This window comes from Phasianus colchicus, chromosome 5 (genome assembly GCF_987193195.1).
Source record: "Phasianus colchicus chromosome 5, bPhaCol1.hap1.1, whole genome shotgun sequence".
In the NCBI taxonomy this organism is placed as follows: domain Eukaryota; kingdom Metazoa; phylum Chordata; class Aves; order Galliformes; family Phasianidae; genus Phasianus; species Phasianus colchicus.
This window is the reverse complement of record NC_143440.1, coordinates 33,048,153-33,073,719: the sequence shown is the minus strand read 5'-3', so window position 1 is coordinate 33,073,719 and position 25,567 is coordinate 33,048,153. Positions and strand designations below refer to the sequence as shown.

The following is a 25,567-nucleotide window of genomic DNA, read 5'->3' as shown; positions in this document are numbered from 1 at the left end:
TACTCTGCTTTGGTCAAAATACAGAAAGTCTGGTGCTTTCCAAAATTATTTCCATGCAAATAGTAATAACATATAAAAACTATGAATGCATACAATTCAGTGTAATAGCATGGAAGACCTCATGATTTTGCAAATTTGGTTTCACGCTCAAGTCTGAAGTAGGCAAAATACTGTGATAGAAAAGGGAAATAATGGAGTAGGCAACTCTAGTTGCATACATTATGTAGTATTGACTAATATTTCAACATTGCAGAAGACCATGAAAAAATATTTGAAAATACTTAAGTATATTACTTTGCATTTGCATTGCAGCAAAACAGAAGAGTAGATTCTATTCTGTAATGCACTATAACATGGCAAAATCTTTAGTTTTTCAGGAGTACTCTGGCAGACAAAATTCCTACAGCTTGGCAAAATAATTATGCCGAAATTGAATAGTCCACTGGAGTGATACTAATATAACCATACTGGAAGCAGCTGATAATAACACAGCACTAACAATACCTACCAACTGATGGAGCAGCAACTGTAAGGTAAAACAACAAACAAATCAACTAAATAAAACTTACCACTGAAACCCTCGATTGCCTCATCAATACAAAAATTTTGTCCATGATACTTGTTTCCTACCTACAAAATAGCAGCAGATTGTCAACTAAGCTTGGTAATCCCTTATTTCACACTGGGAAAGTTTCTACTGCAAATGAGAGTGTAGGTTCCAAACTCTCTCACACGCCTGGTCCAAATGTATGCACATGCACATGTTTTAGATCTTTTTATCTTCACTTAAAAACACTTTAAAAACATTTATATTGCATAATCAAAAATAATAATAATAATAATAAGTATCAGCTATCCATGCAATCTTTTGTTTATTCTCCTTTTAGCTAGTTTTGTGATATAATCTTTATCATTTGTTTAAAATCCAGTTTTCCTGTTTCACTTAATAACAAGATAATGCAAAGGAGAGAAAAGAACTATATACGGATTTGCCATTTTCAAATTCGCAGCTGCCAGTATCTGTAAATAATACAATAAATTTAACATATATTCACATTGACATTCTCAAGCAATCACTTTCAAAAAGGTGTCAATATTCAGTATATCAGATTAAATTACTCTGGTTGCTCTGGACACACAGCATAGGTCATCAAGTCCTCAAAACAATTTTAATAAGCATGAGAAGAGAGAATTTTTTTCCTTAACTGATAAAGATTTCAAATAATTATCTTCTTCCTCTCTTAGTGATGTTACACATGACAGCATCACTGAAATTTAAATAAATCCTTTCAAATATTTATTATTTAAATGATTTTTTTTTTTTCTTTCACTTTTTAATAGGGGACGGAATTATGTTCAGCTCAGAAGACAAGCTATTCGGGAAAAGCCACTGAAAACTGGAAAATTAGATTTTATAAACGTAATTGCTGAAGTCACGCTACTCCATAAAAGTTAGTTAACTTCTCATTTTCAGTGCCAGAGAACTTGATGTCAAAATATTAAAACCACCTCACAACTAATAGCACAGATTTAGTATTAAAAAGAAGATCCAAGTCTCAGGGTAAATCTTCCTTTGAAAGCATTTATTGATCTTTCCTTCAGAGCACTGCTCACCATTTCTGTACAGCAATACTTTTGAGAATAGTGATGTAAGCAATGAATAAGTCACAGTGACAAGTGGGTAATAAATAATGACTGACAGACTTTCCTTGAGAACATTCAACTGGTCTCCAAAGGATAATGAGTAGCAAAGGTGGGTAAAAGGTGGCAAAAAAGGGTTACTGTAACGCATGTACATACACACGTGCACACACACAGAGACAAAAAAAGGAATCAGTAGATGTCTAAAGTGAAGAAGTTAAAGCATGTGAAATAAAAAAAATGATAACTACTTGCCTCTGTAGTACAAACTACCAGAATGAAAGATGATTACATGAACATGAAAGACTAATAAATTAAGCAAAGTAATTACAAAAACCAATAGTTATCTAGCTCCTAGTTCTGAAAAAAGCATACAGGTTAAACTCAATTTCTATAAAATACTATGCATTTATACACAATAATCATTTATGTGTGCTGGTATGTTGGCCAGGGAACACAGAAGCTGAAGAAACCCAAGACGACAAAGCCATGCCAGATACCATAAAGTACCTACCTTGATGACATAACTCTGTAACAACTATGCCATCCCAAAGTACAATAATATCACTGTTTTATCTCCTAAAAGTAATGACAAAAAAAAAACCAACACAGCTTGCAGTACTACAGGTAACTTTCAAACTACTTATCAAGTCAGTGAGTAAGCAGTGCAAGAAAAGGAAAAGAAAAATAAAAACAGCACTACTCCTCATTAACTACTGACACTCCACAATTCTATCTGAGAATATTTTCTATACTTTATATCGTATAAATACAGACAGGCTATCAGGTAACAAGGTAAAACCTAAACACTAACTTCTGTCACTGAAAATAGCACACACTCAAAAATTCTCCCTTGTGAGATCAAGTTCCATAAAAAGAAAATGTCTTAAAAATAGAAGATAAAAACTCTCATAAAAAGAACATCTTCAAAAAAGTCTTAAAATTCCAATTCAAAATTAACCATTAGAAGTCCATCAAGTTTGTAAAGATTTTTATAAATGTTTCCAGTGTGAAAAGGCAGAATTTCTTTTTATGATACATAATGTTATAATTTAGATTGCAATATTTGCTTTTTTACCTTAAAGTTACTGTTATAACACAGGCAACTGTTAACCAGTAAAAATGATGCCCTCTGTGGATACTTATAATTTTCTATAAAGAAAACACTACCAACACTCAGTCTCCATATCTTTTGGTATTTCAGAGCCAAAGAAATACTGAAAATTGAAATCAAGATGATATTGAGTCATAGCCTTACATACTCTGTATCAGCTCACATTTTATGAAAGGATCTCTGAAAAATGGTTTAGTGATCATGCTTATACAAATTATTTGAAAACAAGTACGTTCAACTAAAGGGGTAACTTGAGCTCATACTGTTCACTCAATATTTCACACGTAATCAGACTAGATGAAATGAAGTTTGAGGGGAGGTAATCATTGTAAGGCGGGATAAAATTATCGTTGACATTTTTAAAAATTTTATTTTAAAAATTTTATATTTTAAAAAATAAAGGTATGCAGAATAAATAGGACATTTTCTATCAAAATTTGTAGTGGCTGCTTTGTTCACTTCTTTGCCCAGTCTTGGTAAATTATGCCCATTCTCAATAGACAGAAAAACTCTACTTAATTGTCTCCAATAATGCAATCTAAATTTATCGCTATTTTAATTAAGTTGAAATTTAATTTGCTAGTTTCATTGCAAGAAAATATAATTTAATATTTTTATTTTCCATATAGACAACAACTTGTCTGTCTCAAAGGACACAGTTTAAAATTAAATCCTTATCTCACTGCCAACCAGAAAACACTTTTAAAAAAGTCACCTATATTTCCTTTACAGTAAGAATGACATGAAGTTCTATTTAAAAAATTAAATCATATCCAAAGTAGGCATTAAATGATTAAAAATGAAATTTATAGCACTTTTTTCTAATACCCAATTTCTGCCCTGTCTTCAAGAATCAAATTTTTAATATCACTACAGAGGTTCTATAAAAAAACCAACAGTACAGCCATAATGTAGGAAAAAAAAAAAAAAAAGAGAGAGAGAGCAAAAAACCCACACTATTTTATAAAAGAAAGAAAGAAAGAAAAAGAAACAGAAAAAGAAAAGGAAAAAATAAAATTTAAAGAGATCAACAAGTTTCTGTCAGTATTAAGAAAGTAGCTCATTAACAAAAATGAAACAAATAAAGAAATCAATACGTAGGATTAGCAATAATTGTGCAATCAGTGCAAGAACTAAGCTTGATTCATGATTCTACTTATATTTAGAATGAAGTAAAGTAATTTTGCTCAATTTAACAATACATTTTTTCCAGGAGAATAATACCTGCTTTACTGAAACAAACGATCAACAACAGTGAAACCAATCCACTCAAAAGTCTGTAACCTTTTTATGTTAATAGGCAATAGATTAGAGGTACTTTCTGGATTAGCCAGTGCACATTATGCCATAATGGCAACATTCCAGTATATGAAATCACACATGCTGGCAAAAAGAAAAGATCTCATATGATGAGTAGAGATTACCCATTAAACTAGGCAGACAAAAAATAAAAAAAAAAAAATACTCAAAGCTTGGACACTGCATTTTTAAAGCACGATGCCTCTTATCAGGGATGGCCGTTTTAATTTCATCTTCATTTTTAGCAAATCTCAAATACTGTAGAAAGTGGCTTGTGATATATTATATACTCCAAAAGAATTCTTATCACTTCTTACAAAAATGTTCTTAAAATGTATCAAGCTGGTGTTTTTATCTACTGTTCCAAACGAACTAAGGGATGTGGGCAGCCATGTGTTTTACACAAATCATTAGAGATACAGGAATGTTTTGAATAGCCATCAATAGTTACATCATTAACTATAATTTACTACAATGACTTATGATTTTCAATTCATAGAAGTGCATTAAGTGTGTTCTACACATACATTAACACTCCCTATCCTAAAATAAATCCATTTAACTTTTCACAGAATGACTTTTATGATGTTGTTTTAGAATAAACTAATTGAAGTTAAAACATTTATTTTTAAAAAGGTCATATGTTTTTATTGTAGTTTAGAGTATTCAAATAGCAGAATGAGAGCAAAAATGTACATGTATGAGAATGCTGGGAACATGCGTTTTCAATACTAACTGTCCAACAAGTTCTGTGGAAAACACAGAATAAAAGGTATTTGTATATTAAGCTACAATGAGGTAAAAGAGAAATCTACATTGTAAATCAGTTTTGGATACAAATCAATACTAATGAACAACAATTATTTCAGTCAGTGTGTGAATTAAAACAACATCATTAATAAAGCTTAGCTGTTCTGCTGGTAAGCACATCAGAGACCATGCAAGATCTAGTTTAAGGGAAACAGTAAGTACAAAGAAATTAAGTTTCAAATTATATCGTTATGAAGCTCCACATAAAAACAAACACACACTTCAGGAAAGCCTTCAAAAGTCAAAATCCTATCCAGCTTTAATGAATGCCCTGAATGCCTGAAAAAATTTCAGTTTTTCACTAGATAAGGATGAGAACTTCTAAACGTGCAAGAGGATTCAGAATAGTCTCCTTTGTTCTCTGTTTTGTATGTTAAAAAGTCAGTGAACATCAAAATGTTTCCTTTAGAAAAAGGGGCTTTGTTTGAGTTAAAAATAAATCTAAACATCCCATTCTTTACCTGAATGCTCAGCTGTAAGGAGTAAGCACACAAGGAGGAACTATAGAGGGCACTGTTGCTCCAGTTTTCACAAGTTACAACAGAGAAAAGGCCCAAAAGAAAACTGCCAGGAAATAAATAAAGAAAGAAAAGGAATCCAGAGTTAGAGCATGCAAATGAACTACACCTAACGGGTAATAAGGCAAAAAGTCTGAAGCTGTGTTTCTGAAGGAAAACGGACTGAAGAAAAGTTTATATAATGAAGCATCAGACTACTAGGAATACTGTCGCACACGCATTTGACATTTTCCTTTGTAGCACTTTCCATGGAGTAGATAACTAATCACAGCTCTGCCTTATCCTTTGCAAACAGCAACCTGGTCCGGGAATCCTAATCGCAATCCACATGAAAAGGAGTAATGACTGTTCTGCAGTTCTACAGACAGAATTTATCAACACAAAGACAACACAAAGAGGATCTCCATACTGCACAGCTATCTGTAAAAGGCCAATTCTGCTTTATTTCTTTTGTAATGACAGATACAAAACAATCATTTCTATTTTGAAAATAGTCGTGTTGGTGCAATACAAACCAAATGAAATTCTAGCCTTTCCAGAAGAATTGTCTCTAAACACACTGATCAGAAAGTGTCCAGCTGAAAGCAATGAAAGCATGCAACTGCTGTGTGTATGACATTTATATCAAACAGAGGGGCCATTAAATAAGTTAGCTTAAATAAATTAGCAACTGCATAAGAAAGCAAAATGAATTTTACACAAAGAATGAGCAGAGATAAAAATATTTATGAGGACAAATTTGATAAATGTTTTACTGTTCAATTATATGAAAGCTCTCCTTTCCTTGATTGCATTTTATTAGAAATAACTCCAATTATATTTCATTAAAAACTAATAAATTTTAAAGCATGTATTACTACTGCCTAATGAGAAATATAAACAATACAAAGCAGCTAGTTGCTCCAGCACAGAATAGCACTATATTTGTTCTTTATTTTATTTCTAAAATTTTTATCCTTAGCAAGCAGGGTGAAGTTGCCATGTACCAAAGTATTGGAATAAGATATGAATAGTACCATTCACTTAAATGAAACTGTGGAGGAGAAAGGTGTTGCTCATTTTTCAACAACTTGCTGGCAAAAAACACAAGCAGTACATTTTATAGTACTATGGCAAAAGACATAGGACTTTTAAGAACACTGACTTGAATTCCAATTTAAAGAGAAAAGGCTAAAAGAAAGGTATTTTTGAATTAAGTTGGACAATGTGTAATAAACCAAGGAATAACTGTTAACAGAGAAGATGCTCAAGTAAACAGACAAAACATCTAACAGAAAACTGTCTATACTATGTGTGTGAATGAACAAAATAAACAGATCTGAAACCACACACAATGCCTTTGGATACTTACTTGCTACCCTATGCATAAAAACTGTGATAGTAACTGTGAAGGAATTGTGTTTCTAAGCACAAAAAGACAGAGGTACTATACGAAAAGTATCTGCCACAGAAAATGGAAACTTTTTTTTTTTTTAATATACATATAAAATTGCAAAAAAGTAAATTTGCCAACAAGATCCCAGTTTCTTCACAGATATAAAGGCTTTAGATTCCTCATAGGTGATTTAAGTGATAATTTCAAGGAAATTGTTAATGAAAGATAAATCATTAAAAAAAAACAAAACAAAAAACCCCCACCAAACTGAAGCATACCTCAGAAACAGGCTTCATCTAGATTTTTCCATGTTCTGATTCCAAACATACAGTTTAAAGTTTCCATAAATGAAATATCAATTGAGAAAGCTCACTAAACTTCAAACTGGTGTATATGTTGTCTTTAGGCTAATTCTGTTTTAAACTGAAATTATTTTGGAATTGCTGAACACATTACCATTCTAGCAATCTATTTAGCTCCTGGTTTATATTAGCATTGCTTCTAACCAACATTCCAATTTTATTTTAAAAGCTTCATCTTATTCTATTGCTTTCAAGTATTAGTGAAGTCTCACTATTTTCATGCTCCTTTTTAAGTGTTGAGTGCATTCATCGAAGCTAGCTTTCCTTAGCCACAAGGTATTAACAAAAGAAGTTAATATTAACCCAGTAAACAAACTACAACATTAGTCTAAAGCTGCTGAAGTTCTTAATTTAAGATATGTTAGTTCTATGTAAATCTTAACTGCAATTTAACTCAGAAATGTTGTAGCTCATTCCTACAGACATGCAATTGAATCCTAATGGAGCTGTAACTGTTGAGTCTATGCATGTCACTTAAACAAAACTCAAACCATGAAAAAAGTTTTGATAACATTTACAAAATTGACTTAAACATTTTAACGTATTTTTCCATTTAACTACAATACTGAATGCCAAAATGTTAATAGATAACTCTCTAAATATTCAAGATATTTAACAAGATATGTGAGATTCCTTTCTCCCCATGCAATACAGAACATTAAAACCAATTTTACTATCGTAATTTATTCAAAGCTTGATTATGAGCAATAGCTGCTAGAAGAAATACTGCATTGTTGATTCATATACAAGCATTTCACTTAACTACATTGGATAATAGCAGTGCTCCTAGAGGAGCATAAAAGCTAAGTGATTAGAAGTCATTACTGTTAATTAGCGTTCACTTTACATTGATAGGGATGAACCTTTTCTGTGCTGAACAAATGGAAAGCTTTTATCTGAACGTATGCCAAACCTGGTCAAGGTAGACACTGGAATGAAGTGTCAGTGACCAGTAAATGGAATTCAAAACAACAATAATAAAAAAGCAAAACAAAATTCAAGGATGGATCATCATCCAATTAGTGAGATTCAGTTTTTAAACAGGAAAAGGTTTGAAGGGAATGAATAAAACTGGAAACTCATGCTTCACATTCTGCAATCTCACTGATAAAAGGAGGAAATGTGTGTTTATCAAACTTGCTGTGAGTGCACGGTTCATTTGGCGTCTTGTAAACAATGCCTGGCTGCCTATTTCTAAATGCACGTGAGAATCCTGCAACCCAGAGCATCATATTCAGCAAGCAAGGTCATACAAGAGATGCCCCGGAAATGGGAAATTAGGAAAACCTGGCAATCGGGGGCTTAAAGCTGACCAGAACAAGCCCTCAGGCTTGTTTACCATCTTTCACCACCAGCCTGACTGTCTCTGCTTATTCAATATTAACACAACAGGAATGAGAGTGAGTGAAAAAAAAAAATCCACGCACCTAACAGGGAGAAATAGAATGACTTTTTTTGTTTGTTTACATCAAGCTCAACATTTCTCACGGTAAGAAATTACCTCAAAAAAGATCCCGTTCTTGAAGGAAAATTGAACCCTCCTGAAAAGTTTAGATGAGACAGTGAATGACAGGCATCCTGTTGACTATAAAATTTGTGTCTTCCCATTTCATTTTAAAATTCAAACTAAAAAAAAACAACAAAACAACAACAACAAAAAACACCTGTCCTCCAAATGGAACAAGATGCATAATTATTTTTACAGAAGCACTGCCAACAATGTGATTACTTCTTACCCTCTTCCTTTAACTCATCCTCTTATTCACAGCTACTGACAATGGTCAATCCTTTGATGAAAAAAGCCACTCCAGAATTAAAAGTAAAAAAAAAAAAACAAAATCAAGCCAATTAAAATAATAATAAATAAATCCATTGAATATGAAGAGTGCAAAGGGATAATTCACATTCTCACAGATAAATTCACTCCAAAGGGACAGTGGAGGAACAGTCATTCTAGAGGAATTTAATGCATGCTACATGAAAAAAATGGTATCAAATATTTTGCCTTAAAAAAATAATCCTACTTTATAAGATAGCGTTGGTTGGTATTTCTTGTTAGGGTTGGAAGCCATTTTATAAAATTTCTAAAAGTTCATATACCACATTAATCTCTGTGGGCAAAAAGAAATGTTCTAAAAAATGAGACATCCAAACATTTACTTAACCAACATTACAAGTAGAGGGCACAAAATAACCTAAATTTCATTGCTTATTTACTGTATTTTAGGATGTTTTTTCCAGTACTAATTTTATAATTTCTTTCATTCTATGTGGATTGTGCTTCAGTCACTGAATTATATGTGAAGTTAAATATAAAATGCACAGTACTCACAATTTGCAACAATTTTAAAATATGGTGCTTACTTCAGAAATTTTACATAGACAAATATTTCTTCCTATAATTTAAATCTCTCTCAAAATTTCTGAGAAATATAACTTGAAGAAATTAGCCTATACATAACACAAATAATTCAAATTGCAAAAGGAAAAACATCAGATCTTCCTCAAATGAAAACAAACAAAAAATGACAAAAAAACCCAAAAACCCCAAGGAACTAGAACAGAACTGTTCCAAGCTTTCTGAATCCCATCAGAAAGTGGAAGAAGTTACCTAATTTGTCCTAATTTTTATAAACTATAAAATTAATTTGAAGAACAGCACCCTTAAGTCCCCATATTAAAGATTCTTGAAGTCAATCAGCATTCCTTAACTGCTAATATCTAGATAATTACGACTCCTAAGAAAGTTTATAAACCTTATTCACATATGTAGAGAGTATGCAATTAGTCTTTATCATGGAAATATTACCACTGCAGACATAGGGAGATTATTAAAATGGACACCTATATACTGAATGATTATTTCTAAATATGTTACTGTCTGTTTTATAACATATTTTTAGTAGTGAGATAATACCTGTTGTGAAATAGATTCACAACAATCTTTTAATTCAATAGATTTATCCATGCTTTTTTATTTCTGGGAGCAGCCACCCAAAAGTTTGGCTGTGCAACAGCCACAAAGTCAGGCATCAGTACTGAAACTGAGAACTCATTTACCCATTGACTACAGTAGCTAAGTTCTGAAGATCAGAACGGAAAGGAAGACCATTACCTTACCATGGAAGAATATTTGCAGTAATGAGCAACAGCAAGATTTATTTTCCATGAGGGAACTAATGCCTAAACAAAGGACAAAGAATAATCTTGTATTCCATTCATTCATCTCAAGCCCTAACTCTGTTTGTTCCAGACCTTCAAGTCCTAGGGAGTTTGACTGAATAATGAGAGAACTTAACTTACCTCTCTTTCATCTAAGCCTGCACGAACAATGTATATTATCTCAGAAAAATTATAATCTGAATGAACATAAAAAATTCCACAGTTATTGTAATTTTACCTGCCAAATGGACAGGAAGGTTTCCTTTCTTCAGTAAATATAAGAGCAGGTCTATTTCAAAAATCATGATCTGCCCTTAAAAAATAAATATTAAATATGGGAGTCACACAGTATTAAAAATCTCTTTGTTGCTGCAATTAAAAAGCACGTTACTTTTAGTGACTGACTGTCTGAACCAGAAGACCACTGCTCAAGGATGCGGCATTATTTCTTTCCTTCTCCTTTCACAATACTGATAAAATTAAATAGTGCTGCAAGATTATTTTGATTAAAATGTTTCATACATCCAATATACTCAGCATCAATTCTTATTTTTCAGGTAATGACCAATGGATGATACCATAATTCATAATCCCTCTGTCCTGAGATCCAAAGTATTAATTTCTTTCAATTATAATGTTAAGGGCTGTTCATAATCTTGTAGGTTCTGACCCCACAAAGTGCAAAGCAAAAACCGACACAAATAACATTTTAAAACAGAAAATACACTGAAAATCAACTTACATAGTTTATAATAGATGTACACAAATATATGACCCAAATATACAACAAAGAAGCTATGAACAGAAACAATTTTTCAAAATACTAATTTCAAAACACTTAATTATTGAAAAACATTATAGAAGATGAAGAATAGCTTGAAGAAAACAACCGCTCAGCAAGCAAGTTCTAGATTTCTACAAAATTATCCCAGCAGTAGAAACTTACAAAATAAAAGCAAAACTTTCACAGAATGGAGTAGATAAGGCAAGAAACTTGGAAGAGGACAACAATTTACTGAATCCCAGAAGTGAAACAAGTTATCCCGCATTGGTTTTTAGAGTCTGGATGCTGCAAAAACTGCTGTCCTGGATATAGGTCTAAGCTATCAATCCATGGGATACAAAACACAGCCCAACATTCAATAGAAAACAATCCAACACTCAATACATCTCACACTACTTCACCACTATATGGTTGCTTCAAACATCAGTGCATTGTTTGGGCAACATCGTAATTACATTGAAAAGGGACAAAGTAGGGACATTTTTCTACACACTTCAAAAAGTAGAGACATGATAAAACCCTGAAGATTATTCAGATAACTAAGAAATCTGAGTGCTTATACATTTTCCTGGAGAAAGCCCCAACATGCAAAGCAATAAACATGGGCAAACTGGGAATAAGTGCTCCTTATACAGTGTAATGGATAATAAATTAAATTATTCATTAGATTTCAGAATTTACACGTCTTACAAAGCAAAAATACTGCTATCAGGTGAGGACTGCCTGGTTAGATACATTTTGACATCACACAAATACTCTAATATGTTTCAAAATATGTAATGAAGAAAGATGATCTAAAATAGGACATTAGGCAAGTGGAATGTAAATATAAATTTACTTCATAAATATGAAATCAATCATCTGAGTTTGTGACAATAAAATTAACTGGTTTATAGTCATCAACAGTCAATATCACTTTTGAATCCATGATTGTTACCCTGGGTACCTAGCACTGCAAAGGAATATTTAATTTCTTTAAAGTCATGTTAACATGATGTTTTTATAAACATCAAATGCATTTAATTTCATCATGTTATTTTTTCAAATATGGTTTAAATTATTATTATTTACTAAACAAGTACCTTCAATACAAGCATTCTTTACCATGTGAAAGCAAAGCACATTAAGCAATCTTCAACTGAATACAACTTTCCTGTACAGTTATGCACAAACCATTTGACAGAAAAACTGAGCTATGCTACTTTCGCCAGTGTTTCAAGGTTATGTCCACTTAAGGATGCATTTTTACAAGCCTCTTTCAGAATTCCCCCCTGCCTTCAACAAAGAGCAAACTGAGATATATTAACATATCTGGAAAAAAAATCCTAAAGAGAAATCACCAGTAATTAAAATTTACATAGTAAAGGTACAAAACTGCAGTTATAAATAAATGTAAAAAAATAAAAACAGAAAACTTTCAAAGTTACTTTCAACCCAGAATAAAGTTTAATATCTTTTCTTTAAAATTAAAAATACAAAGAGTTACATCTCCTGCAGATTACAACCCCCTGATAATTATGCAGTTATTCATCAGAATAGACAAGATTTCTACTGGAACTCTGCACTGGAGTTTCATAGATAGATTTGGCTATAAGAGCCTGTTTAGCCAAAGACTAACATAAAAGCAATATATTGTTAATATTTGTGCCTTTAAAATATCATGCAGTAGAATTAATATTTCTGTATAGGAAAGAGATAGATATTTGGTTCCAGACAACTTGATAACATCTCTTTCAGCTATAGTTATAATTACCATGTATTAACTTCCAAAGCAGAAGTTGTCATGATCTAACATTAGCATTAATTTATGTCAAGCATCCATTTCTCCAAAGACAGCAAGGATCGAAAAGGAAGTATGATCTTAATTGCCATTAATCTGACCATTTTTAATTAAATTGATCAGTAATTTATTATCTTACACAGCGGCAGAAAGCCGCTATCATGCAGCTTTAAGAGACAGTATGTACTAGCCCCTATAATTTCTAATACTATCAAGGTTCAAAAATTGTATAAAAGTGCTGTGCCATATTTCTTTCAATTCTTATACTACATTCTATTTAAAACCTCCATGAAGCACTCAAAGCGCAATACAGCCTACATGCACTACTCTCCTCTGGAGTAGTCTCATATGCAACACAGGTACATGATCTCAATTTGCTGAAGATGTTTAGTAAAACCTAACATCCAATTTCAGCATTGGCTCAGGAAGCACTCTGCACTCAAGCCACATTCTTAGTCTATTCTGCAAGTTAATTTTTTTATATTGAAGAAAGAATAAACCTAAAGCTTTCAGGTTTAAATCTCAATTCAATGGAAAAAAATGAAGGAGGAAATGCTCAGTACCTGAACTGAAGACAAGAAATATCTTCAGTTGAAGTTTCAGAAAGCAGTCTACCAGCTTTATCCATAAATGTAAATATATATTTATTTTTATTTATAAATTTATTTAAACATTTTATTTGTTAAATTATTTATTATATATAATCTTTATTTATTTTTAGAAACAATAAACAAGTTTTCCCATACATTGTATTGTTTTAGTGCCATGCACTGCAGTCACAACTATCATGTTATAAATTAGCATATAGTTGCAGGGCTACCAGAAGCAAAATCAGTTGAGCCATAACTGTAAAACATTCCTTAATACTTTGTGGATTATCTGCAACATACAAACAAACAGATCCTAGTTTATATAGCATATGCACAACCAAATGGAAATGTCTAGATGCTTTTTTCCATACACTGATAAATGCACAACCTCCCTCAATTCTCTCATTCAAGTAATCAAAAATACATTTCAAATATGAAGCTATATAAACATTTGGGTTTAGCCTGAAACGTGGATTAATAAGTCTGACTTATATTGGAAGAAAACGAAATAAAGTGAATAAAGTTACACTATATATTTACAGTGCAAGGAAGAACAAAAGAATGGACATTAAACTTTTAAATATGTGAGTGTCAAAAACTTTTCTCAAAGCTTTCCTTAGTGCATCATTTACCTAAATTCATAGATGAGTCAAACTTTTTAAACAATCAAAGCATATGGAAGCAATACAATTGTCCTCAAGTATTTCATTCTTTTCATTCAGCGTACCTTAACAAGTTTCAAGAGGTGGTAAAGGTCTTCAACCTCATCGTCCTGACACGTTGAATATACTTTTCCAGTATTTATGCTGGTACCCTTTATGAAACAATGATAGAGTGGCAAATCCATTGCATCAGCATATAGATCAATGGCATGGTGTCCTACTGTCTGATACATATAGCTGTCCAATTCATCAGTTTGCCCTGTCACAGTTAAGAAATAATCTCATTAGCTACGTAACTTCAATAGTTAAAGATAATTCATAATACTTCAAAGCAATGAAAAAATATAAATTTTAATATTGTTTCATGCACAAACAGATATTTAGTGACATTAACTCTATAAACGTGGGGGAAAAAAAATGGTTTTCTCCACCCAACAGACAGGTCAAGAATATGCTGCCTATTTGGAAACTGTGGAGTCTGCTTCTCCTTTAGCATTCTTCCCTGCTTCATCCAAATATCCAAGACTGGTCCAATTCTTCTCTTATTCATAGGGTAATTCAAATAGGAGTACACCTCAGAGGCACAAACTCAGGTGCATTTCAGCATATTCAGTGCAAGAAATTTGGAATGCATTACAACACTGTAAATAAGCAATGACTTGTCATGATTTTCAAAACTTTCAGCGTTTCCATTATTTTCATGGCCATCGAGAGACAAGAGCAGATTACTTGAGCCAACGTGGAATAAAAGTAGATTGCTACAATGTTTTGACATTAACATTCAAAAAGAGAAAACATCTTTCAGTACCAAGTCCTTTCTACCTTCAGTCATTTTAATAATCACTTAGAATATGACCAAATCTTTGCTGCTATTTCTTTAATCAGGACAAAAAAAGGTAACTGCAATTTCTTACAAGCAGTTTGTAGCTAACAAATGAAGAAAAGAAGCAGCTAAAATGCAGCATCATAGATTACAAATACATCTCAAACTGTTTTTACATAAAATCATTCAAATAATTACTCAAATAAGTTGAAAATTTCACTGAAATTTCAATCTCATTTGTTTAAAGCTATCTGAGTTCACTATTTTAATGCTAATCTATCACCCTGGAACTTCTCTTAATTTACACATAAACACTTAAAGCAGCTCTGCTGTACATCTAGCACATCTTGAGAAGAGTCTGTAATATTGATCAAGGTAACTAATTGGTGATGTAATAATTAAATCATGTCACATTTAATGCCATACAACAGTCACAGAGATATGTATTTGCTCAAAATGGGCAAGTCCAAACACATAATCACAACTAACCAATCTAAACCAAAATAGATGATTTAAAAGAGAAGTCAGTATTTTCCAACATAAATAAAACATGACAAGGTCTTTAAACTGATATTCAGTTCAGAATACATAGTTTTTCTTATTAATTGAGACTCTCCAGGCAGCAGTGGTGCAGATAAAATAAAATGAATGGCATAGAATCTGCCATTGCCTGAAGCACCTCAATTAACTTTCCACAAAATATCCAGCTACACACTTAAAGACACCATTTTATGATTTTAATGACAATATTCTACATTTCTGATGGGGATAAATTAGTTTAAAGACAACTTATTTCAATAAGATTATGGATGATTGTGTGCCAGCTATGAAGAAAATAAATTGTTCCTGTACTCCCAAGCATTTGCTAGGTCTGTCCATGATTTATCTGTAATGTCAGCTCCCATTTTCTCTCACTTTCTCTGGATAGTTTCCTAAAATGTAGTTACCAGGTTAATTGTTGATAGACGTAATACTTTAACATATTTAATATACTCTCCTGCCAGCTGGATAACAACACATATCATTTTATGCTCTTGACAAACACAGAAGTAGCAGACACTCCCCTGCTCAGCTCACCCCTGACTCAGACTACCTGAGATTCTCCCATTATCTTCTGTAGAAATAAGTCTAGGCCTAGCCTGTGAGGAACTGATCAGAAAACTGGTCCAAGCTAAAAGGAAGGAAGAAGCGTATCAAGTAAACTGCAGTTCAGATCAGTTCTACAATTCAGTTCACAAATGCTGGGCTAGAATAATGGAGAAAGATACATTAAGTTAAAAACAAACAAGCAACTTCAAAACTGCTTACTTTGGCAAAATGGTTTATACTACTTTAATGCATTTCTAGAAATACAGTATTCATTTTGTTTGATCATTTCCTCTTCCACCTTTTACTGTTTGTGCTACTTAACTCATACAACCTCTTCCCATACCACCAGAAATATTTGTGCTTTTTTTTCTAAATTGTTTAAGTCTGTCTTTTACCAACCTTCACCTGGTGTTTTTAGGTTTTTTTTTTCTTCTCTTCAACGAAAAATAGATTAAACTGAATAGGTATCCATGTCATTTTCTTCCTTCTACCTGAGATTTCTAGATTGCCCTTCAATATGTAAATATGGAAGGCAAAGCTGTCAGTCTACTATTTCTAATTAACAGAAATAAGCAAAAAATTCCTACGTGGTATTTCTACATACCTGTGGTTTCAGCAGGTCTTAAGTTGGCTAGAGCAACAATCTGATGCCCAGCAGCAACACACTGCATCATATTATAACAGCTGTCCTTCCCACCACTGTAAAACAGAAAATAGTGGCAAATAAGTGAAAACACTGCAAATAACTCTAGCTCTCTCTGGGACTACTTTAGCCCTCCTGCCTCGCTCTCAACATTATCAGAGCAGGTTACAAAGTTTTTGAATAACAGGAGGTTGCAAAATGTTTGCAGGAACTGAAGGATGATTTCACCATAGCAAAGCTGAAACAATGTTTCCTATTTATACACAGTATATATTTATACACAGTAGCCACAAAACAGGTATCCAGTTCAAATCTTTATCTCATTTCTCATCAGAGAGCTTATATGAAGAACAGCCACTTCAACTGGAATCCCTTCAGAACATGAACTACCTTTTACTCCAGAGACCAATTATTCTGCACCCATTATTAAGTAACATGGAAACAAACAAACAAAACTCCCAGTATCCAGAGATACAACAAAACTCCAGAGAACAACCAGATTTAGCTGTCCTTTTAGATGAAAACTATGATGTTTGGAATAATATTCATACTTAATGGGATATGTTGTCCAAAGTTTCAGTACTTCAAATGTACTTCCCATTGTCAGAAGCTCCAATTGTTGTAAACAGTAGGTTCAGTTTGCTCTGCATGAAACATTCCATTTTTTACTACAGATAGTTGCAGATAAGAACAATTACAGCTGGTTAAATAAAAGCTGGAATAACAAGTGGAAAAACATTCCCCACTGAGGCCAAGAGACGGTACTGCAAACACACGGAACATGATTAGTTTTGACTTAAAACCTAATGAAACTTTTTTCACTACCAGTGAGAAAAGAACCCTGCTCTCTCACTGTAACTGAATCTTTCTCACATGGATTTTAATCCCTGTCAAAAGAAACACCACAATCTAACAACAAAACTAAAACTGGTGCAGATACAAACACTTCAACATCCCATGCTCAGATTCATACCCTTCAAACTATGACTGAGAACACCAGCCCAGGACAGGAGTCACAATACCTCTGTGAAACTGCTTCCTGCCTCATGGTCTCCGGGACCAGGACAGAAGAGCAGACAGTAGTTTGAAGAATTCCTTGCTTCAACTGGCCACCACCATTTCTCTGCTGTTAGAAGAAAATCCTCCAGCACCTCTAGCAGGAAGCTCCCACTTTTATCTCTCTTATGCAAGAGCTTGAAAGTGTATTACAGTAATACAATCATACAGCTGCTGCCCTCAATTTAGGCTTCTATCCATGGTAAAAATCTGCATACTGACCCTAACTTTCTGTGTAACTCAAACCTCAAGAAGTTGTTGTATAAACAATATGGAATCCTTTTGTACTTTACAGACTATCATAAAGCAGGTGCTTATGTTTCAGTGTTATAAATATGATAAACAGATTTCTAATTTTAGGGTCCATCTGTACCTGACATTATTCTCATCCATTCCTACAACATTCTTCTAATCTATATATGGATAAAAGAGCATTAAAAGATGTGTTCATTAATTCTGAATACTGCGCTTGATAGCTTGAAAATGTAGTTAGCATTCACTTCACAAAGTGAAATTTCAGGCTTAACAGTCTCATAATAAGACAAAGGCTCTTTTATTTCTGAATGATTCCATTCTAAAAAGTAAAAGCCTACTACTGGCACTGATTTCTACTCCAAAATACAACTTAAGCCAAGTAATGACAGTTGATATTTGCTTTTGCCATTCACAGAGTTTCAATATTAACATTTCTAATTAAAATTAAGAAGGACGCCAGAATAAATCTATTAATCTTTTAATACAATTCATTTTAATATTTTATTAAAATGAATTGTATTAAATGTTATCATTTTAAGATGAGGCTACATTCAGATTTCCCACATTTAATGAAGATCTGTAGAGCGCGTTGCTGTATCACATGGTATTACACTGCTATTTATTTTCTGTATTGCAGTTATCGTGGCCCTAAAAAATAACTGTGCCAAAGAAACAGAAGGAAATGTTGCCTACATAAAATGCCTTCTAATCTAGCAGTAAAACACAAGACAGCTAGGTCCATTGAGGCCAGACAGCCTATACTGGAAGAGGAAGGTGGACTCAACACAGTTCCAACCCAGCTGAACTTGTGACCAAAAAAAAAAAAAAAAGAACAAACAAAAAAACCTCCAAGAGAGATTAAAGCACATACTTTTTGAAGAACACTGAATGATGCTGGCCGCACCCAGGCTTAGGTATGACAGTGCTCCAGATCCATTAAGGGGTAGGACTATAAACTAATAAAATACCAGAAGAAAAAATAAGGTAATCATAAAGGCACAGATCCATAAAAGACTGCTAGGAAAAAAAAAAAATTCTTACTATCAACAAATGTAACAATTTACACTGAGAAAATTCCACAAGAATTAAAGAATTGAAAAAAAAAATATATCATATTTCAGTTAGAAGACTGGCTTTAAAATGTCTATGATTTAGCACAAAACACAATACAGGGCTTAGCCCACAAACATCACCTTAATGCAAGACTATCAACTTTAAGTGTGGCCAACATTTTAGAAGAAAAAGAAACAGGCTAAAGTAGTTTTATACATAAACCTGACCTTTTCAAAAGTAAGAAGCACTTTTCAAATACTTTTTCTCCCTCTGATCTTCGAGGCTAGCTCTGTTACAAAGATTTCAGACACTTTGATGTCTCTTTAAAATTCTTCTTAAAACTATTACTGAAACTAAATCCATCCTTGTAAATTGCCCATAAAAATAGCAATTGTGTTACAAACCTGTTTTAGGATTTTATTTCATCCTGCCATTTAACACATTCCTCTCTTTAGAGAATATCAAAATAAATAAACCGGGGAGACAGAAACTTATCTCTAAAACACAAAAAAGCACTGAAGTTGATTCTCACTGTCATTATTTAAGCAGATCTTGAGAAGCACAGATACCATTTGGTGTTCCATTTTTTCCTCTTTGGGTAGCATTTCAATGATTTGTAATTGTTGTGGCCAAATAACAATTTCAGAGGGGTCTGACATCAGACATTGCCTGAGAGAATTTAACACATTAAATATTAGGACTTTGGTAAAGTTAATGCACCCAAAAATAAAAACACACTGTTTATATCCTATGTAAGCAGTTCCCATGTACAGGTTCCTCAGCTTGCTGTCTTCTAATTCTTATTTTTCAAGAAAATAATTAGACTGCTAGAAAAGCAAAGTAACATTCATTTCTTTTTGAAACTATATATATATTAAAAAAAAAAAAAAAAAGAAAAGTATTATTTACGGTACAACAACCGTGGAAACAGACAAAAAGCAGCAGGACTACACGAGAAGCAAATAAAACACCTCATAGATGGGGCTGAGCCAAACTATATCTTTAATGGGGAGCTCCCGTCTTTTTTTAAACGAGCAAAATGAAATGCTTCTCAGAAGACACACTAGGAAGTCTACCGTGAGAGATCATAAAGTATTTGGACGGGAAACAAAAAATAACCTTGAAAATTGAACTAAAAGTGAGCAGAACTGCCCTAACTGAACGGTCTTGGCAAAGGCCCCACTCACAAAACAGGAGCTGACCGAGATAAGGGGCGGGCAGCAATCAGCGGAAGGGTCTTGCGCTATATTTTTATTTTCTTTTCTTTTACAGACCGGTAATGCTCGCAGTTCCCGACAGCACGGCATTAGCAGCGCGGCAGCCTTGGCCAGCACGTGGTTGGGAGGGGGGAGGAATGGCTCCGCTCACCCTGCCCTGCCGGACCCTCCCATCCGCCGGGCAGGAGCGCGGGGCGGCTCGGGGGAACGCTCGGGCGGTGCTGGTGGCACCGAGCCCCGCAGTCTCTCCCCCGCTGCGCCCTGCTCTGCCGCCAGCACCTCGCTGGCCGTTACCTGATCAGAGCCACTACTCGCATGCTGCACACTGCCCCGGGGCGGTAACACTGAACAGGAGACGTGCGATGAGCGCGCAGCCCAAGATCCCCGCCACCCCGAGCCGCGCACGCCTCCGCTACCGCCCGGCAGCGTCCCCGCGGCAGGCCCTCCTCCCAGGGCAGCCCGGCCGACTGCCTGAGCGAGAGGGAGGTGTTCCGGGCAGCCGCCAGGCCCTGCCCGGGAGGACGACTTCTCCCGCGTCCGGGAGAGAGCGCTGGGGACGCGGCTGCCGGGGCCGGCCCGGCGGGGAGCTCGACAGGGGGAGGCGCCGGGGAAGGCAGCGCGCGGGGCGCCTACGTGCGGGCGGGCCGCCTACCGATGCTAGGCCCGGGCGGGGCGCTTTTCCGTGCGCGGCGGACGCAACTGCCAGGTCAACACAGCTCTTCTGCTTCGTTACGGTGCGGTGGGAGGAAATTCTGCGGGACTTCAGAGCTCGTCGCCCCGACTCACGGCGGGGCCGGGTAGAGCTGCGTGCTCCCTCAGTCCCTCTTGGGGAGACCCTTTCCTGTCACCGCGGTGCCGTGAGGATCTGTGCGGCAGGAGGAGCGCTGCCTGTTGCAGGCGCACGTGGGAAATGTCCACCTGCAGCGCTGAGCTCAGCTTCCGCCGGCCACAAACCTCGTGTAATCCTCCTTGCGGGTCAGTTTTGCTAACAACCAGACCCTTATGCACACAGTATACACCACTGTAGGTCTCCAATATGGCATTAAGGTCTAGCCTCTGACTACAGATTCAGTTTTCTCTCTCCCAAGCCAAAGACAAAGCCTGGTGAAATAGCAACTACCCTAAGTCTTACACCATCACACAACAGCATTGCTAGGGGTACCACGGCTAGGTATTGTGTAGTGCTGTAGCCCTCCACACCCCAGGCTTGTGCACTCAGAACGGGGCTGGAGATCCCTCTGTAGCTGTTTGTCGCTTGTCCTGTAGGAGGTTGCTACAAAAAATCATCAGGCACATGTAGTGCCTTGGAGTCAGACCCTGGTTTGCTGGGTCCAGTAATCCCCTATGAGCCAGCAGTTATGACTGCATACAGACCGTGCGTTACCCCAGCCAGGAGCTCTAACACCTGGTTCCATGTGAATTGAATTCCTTAACCAGCACAGCTAACATAAAAGGCTTTGTTCCTCAGAGCTCTTGACAAGGGTATGCTTTATACATGAGATCTTCCCAGCCCTATGTAATGTGATATTATGCACTTTATAACAACCTGTACCATTAGGGCCCAGTGCAAGGCTCTGAGAAACAATTTGCCTGCTCAAACTTTGTTTTATTTGAAGTTTCCAGGAAGAAAAGAGATGAATGAAAATAGAGAAGAAAATTCCTTTTTAAAAGAGCACTTCATTTTTAGTGAAATTATAGTGATAAATGCACAAAAAAAAAAAAAAAAGATCTGTAATACCCGGTGAGACAAATACAGTAATTAAGAATTTTTTAACAGTCACAAACCAGTTTGCAATAGCTGTTTCTGGGAAGTTTATTTTATTTTGTTTTTTTTCTTCCTGTATGATTTGACTGTACTTGATTTGTACAATAAGTTCCTGTAACATGTAAAATAAGAGTGGTTAATTTCAGGCAGATATAAAGGCAATAAAATAAATACACTTCTGAAAAAGTTAAGATGCAAAAAAATTCTATAAGTTGTTGTGCAGGTGTGGTAACAACAACATAGATTTTTCCATACTGGAATAATTATGAAAAATTGTGTTTTATAAAATTTTTCCTAAGCTCATGATTTGAGCATGACAAGCCATCAGTTGCAAGACAAAATATTGGACTTACTTGGGAATTAGAAGGCAGTTTGATTTTCTTGTAGTTTTGTGATGGTGTCAATGCATACTACTTAGAAAGCCATTTTTGCCTTTTATAACTCATCAAATGATCAGAACCAAGGTTACTTAAACCTGAAATTCTGATGAAAGGACAGGGGCCAAGTTAATGGCTTTTTTTTTTTTGTGCTCAGAAAGGTAATGGAGGCCTGTTCTGAATTAAAGCTGCAAAAATCCAGGGGACTCTGAGATTATAGGCAAGATTAAAAAATTGAATCAAGCAACATTGTGCAATAGATGTTCTGGTAGAAGGCTACTGCACCTTTGAGGAAATGTAAAAGGCGGCAGAGTAAAGGTATTTGATTTACTGGGAAAAAGCATGGGTGGATATTTTATCATACCTTACCTCCTGTCTTTTCTGTTAAAATATTTTTCTTTTTGTTATAAAAAAAAAAGAATAATTCAGCTAGTTTTGTGAACTTCTAAAAGATGCTTATTTACTATACTTAAGAACAATACATGAGATGTAAAAAATACATACATTTTTCTACTTTAGAACATGCAGATGCAATAAAATCAATACTTTTAATCTCATAACTTTATAACAAATTCAAAGACTTGTAAAGATAAAAGATATTGACTCTTCTCAATGTCATTGTTAGAAGCTATGGAAAGATCCAAATAATTCAGAATAATTCTGAAGTCTCCTATTTTCTCATAAGTCCATTATTGTCTGACACAATGCTGTTTCTTCTTCAGCAGATGGTTCTGTTGCACTCAGTTTTACAGCTTTCAAAAAAACAAATTTCCACTTAAAAGTCAGACTTGTTTGAAGTAAAAGTTACATATGACGCTACAGGACCAAAGCCTGCTTCATTTGTTCTCAAAACTGGAATTTTTGCTTCCATTTTGTGAAGATATCACTAATTATTTGCACAGATAAAAGCATATTCAGCATGTGAGAAATGTCAATAGCAAATTAATAAAGTGAGACTGTGAAACAAATTACATTTTACCCAGGAGGGCTCTAGTTTCAAATAATTTGAAACATATTCAGTAGGTAAATCTTTTCAGTCTCATCCACCTGATGAAATAGCTCTGGTGCTTTTAAAATGTTTTGACATATGGCAGTGGACAAAAGACTTGGCATTATCTGTCACACTGGTTGCCCAAGACATTCTACTATACTGTTGCAGAAGCTGAAGCAAGAAAATTCACTAAAGCTTCTTTTCTTCTTGGAGAAGTATTGGCTAGTTTGTACAGAAAACCAGTGATGGCTCCATGATTCTCTCTCACCATTTTCTGCCTAGAAAGTTGAAAATAATAATAATGAATTAATATTAGTGGAGGAACCTGACAAAGGATTAAAAATTGCAATGCAGTATCCCTAACGACCTGGAATAGTTAATTAAGTTCTCTTATAAATGAGATCCAAAAATAACTTACTTTCAGCAAGTTATTCTGAGAAACAGCCACTTTAGCATACCTGAGCTGTAGAGCCTATTAGAAAAGGGCCAATTACCCAGTGACTGGCAGTTAAAGGTGAACTGCTGTAGTTCTTAATTAAAAGGCTTCATATTATAATCACTAGTGAGTAACAGAATTCTATATATAAGGAAGACATAACATTAGAAGAATATTTCCATTTTAAAACAAAGATTTTGAAAAACCTCTTCCTTTGATTGCCAAGCTAAGCCCCTGTGAGAGCTCTGGGGTAGCCATCTGTACTATTTATCTTTTGTTGAGGTGCTCCCCTATGACCCACCTGCAGCCAGAAGGGTTTCCCTCCCATATTAGGTGGCAGCATTATCACTGCTGCTAATGCCTGAAGTTGTTACCACAGAAATATTATTTTAGATTTTAAAAGAGAATACATCTCTCTTTCTGGCTAAGGAACTGTCTGTGGAACTTTCTTCAGCTTCTTGCTTGTTACAATTGAAAAGATTAGCACAGTAGAAGGGCGATACAAAAATGCAACAACAAAGCAACCAGTGCAGATAGGATGGTATTTCACAGGAATATAAATGTGCTTACCCATCTCCAAATATCTAGGCTTGCAGAAGGGACCCATAAGTGAGGGATCTCTAACCAGAAATCCTTCCAGAGTGGCAGTCAGCCATTAAATGGGGGTCTAAGAGAGGTGGAGCCAGATTCCACTCCTTCCAGTCACACAGGTTAATTGCCTTCACCTGTGTTCTCAGGGCCCACCAAGTCCTTTCCTCAGTTGCTCAATTAGTGGTTCAGGCTGTGACTTAGCAATTCCAATACACTACCAAAGACAACTTTCCTGAATTTCCACTTACTTCTCCGTAAACAGGATATTATCAACTCTTCTATGAGATGCAGTGAAGTTATTTTGGGTGTAAAAAACTTCTAGAGTGGAAGAATGTGCTGTACTAACGTACTATTAAGTGTGTATCTCCCCATCTGGGGACTCAGGGTCATTCTGTCTTCGTTTCAATTTCAGCAAATGTAAATTACTTTGCTGAATTGCTGCATTCTATGTAATCATGCTACGAAGGTATTATGCCTGAGATTATGCAGCCTACTGAGATTAGTTTGAACACTATATCATACTGTTCACCTCTTTTTAGGCAGAGACTTCAGGTCTCTCTCCAGCCATTCACTCAGATTTGGTCTTCACCACCTGCACATGAACACTGGCTTTTATCAGACCTACAGACTTCTTGCTGTTAAGTGCTTCATCTATATCAACACTACTAAAAATATATACAACTAATCCTATAGTTCCTAATTTTGATAAGGATTGTCATTTTATAGGATAATTTGACCTATTTTTCTGAACTATGTAGTTCAGCAACTTTCCTTCATCATTTAGCATTCAAGGAGATTGGCAGACCTGTATTTATTACCCACTGTAACAGAGAGGGAATTTAGCCTAAGACAGTATTATTCACATTCTTTACTAATAAGTAAAGGTACATATATGATGACACTTTTTTCAAGCTTTTGATAAACTCCTACCTTTTTATTTATCAATCTACCAAACTACAGTGAGTCAAAACAAAAATTAACCTTTTGATGTCATGCTTCATGAAAATGACCATTCTGTTTCCATTTCCAGAAGAAACTAGCACAAGTTAAAATTTGTCTTCATCAGAAGCTGAGTAGTTTTTCCCCTTGAGTAGATCTGTTTTCAGTGTTCAAAATTTTTATTTTATTAGTTAAACTACTAACAGTAATTACCACCAAGGGAAACTGTCAAGTG

The 25,567-nt window shown here is 34.9% G+C and overlaps 1 protein-coding gene across 3 annotated transcripts in view; it reads right to left on the bottom strand.

Annotated features, from left to right (window-relative positions):
* Nucleotides 1-21,125, bottom strand: part of DPH6 (diphthamine biosynthesis 6) — a 182,795-nt gene extending 161,670 nt beyond the window's left edge. Inside the window, exons 1-3 of one of the 3 annotated variants that reach the window (XM_090141267.1) lie at nucleotides 20,886-21,125; nucleotides 16,614-16,708; nucleotides 14,163-14,356 (exon numbers count right to left, since the gene is read on the bottom strand). In XM_090141267.1, the coding sequence (XP_089997393.1) occupies nucleotides 14,163-14,356; nucleotides 16,614-16,683 (264 nt within the window). In that variant the 5' untranslated portion in view covers nucleotides 16,684-16,708; nucleotides 20,886-21,125. Of the gene's footprint in view, nucleotides 1-14,162; nucleotides 14,357-16,613; nucleotides 16,709-20,527; nucleotides 20,819-20,885 lie in introns of those variants that run through there. The other 2 variants (XM_090141268.1, XM_031593741.2) reach the window with 2 other exon arrangements.
* Nucleotides 21,126-25,567: the final 4,442 nt, after the last annotated feature.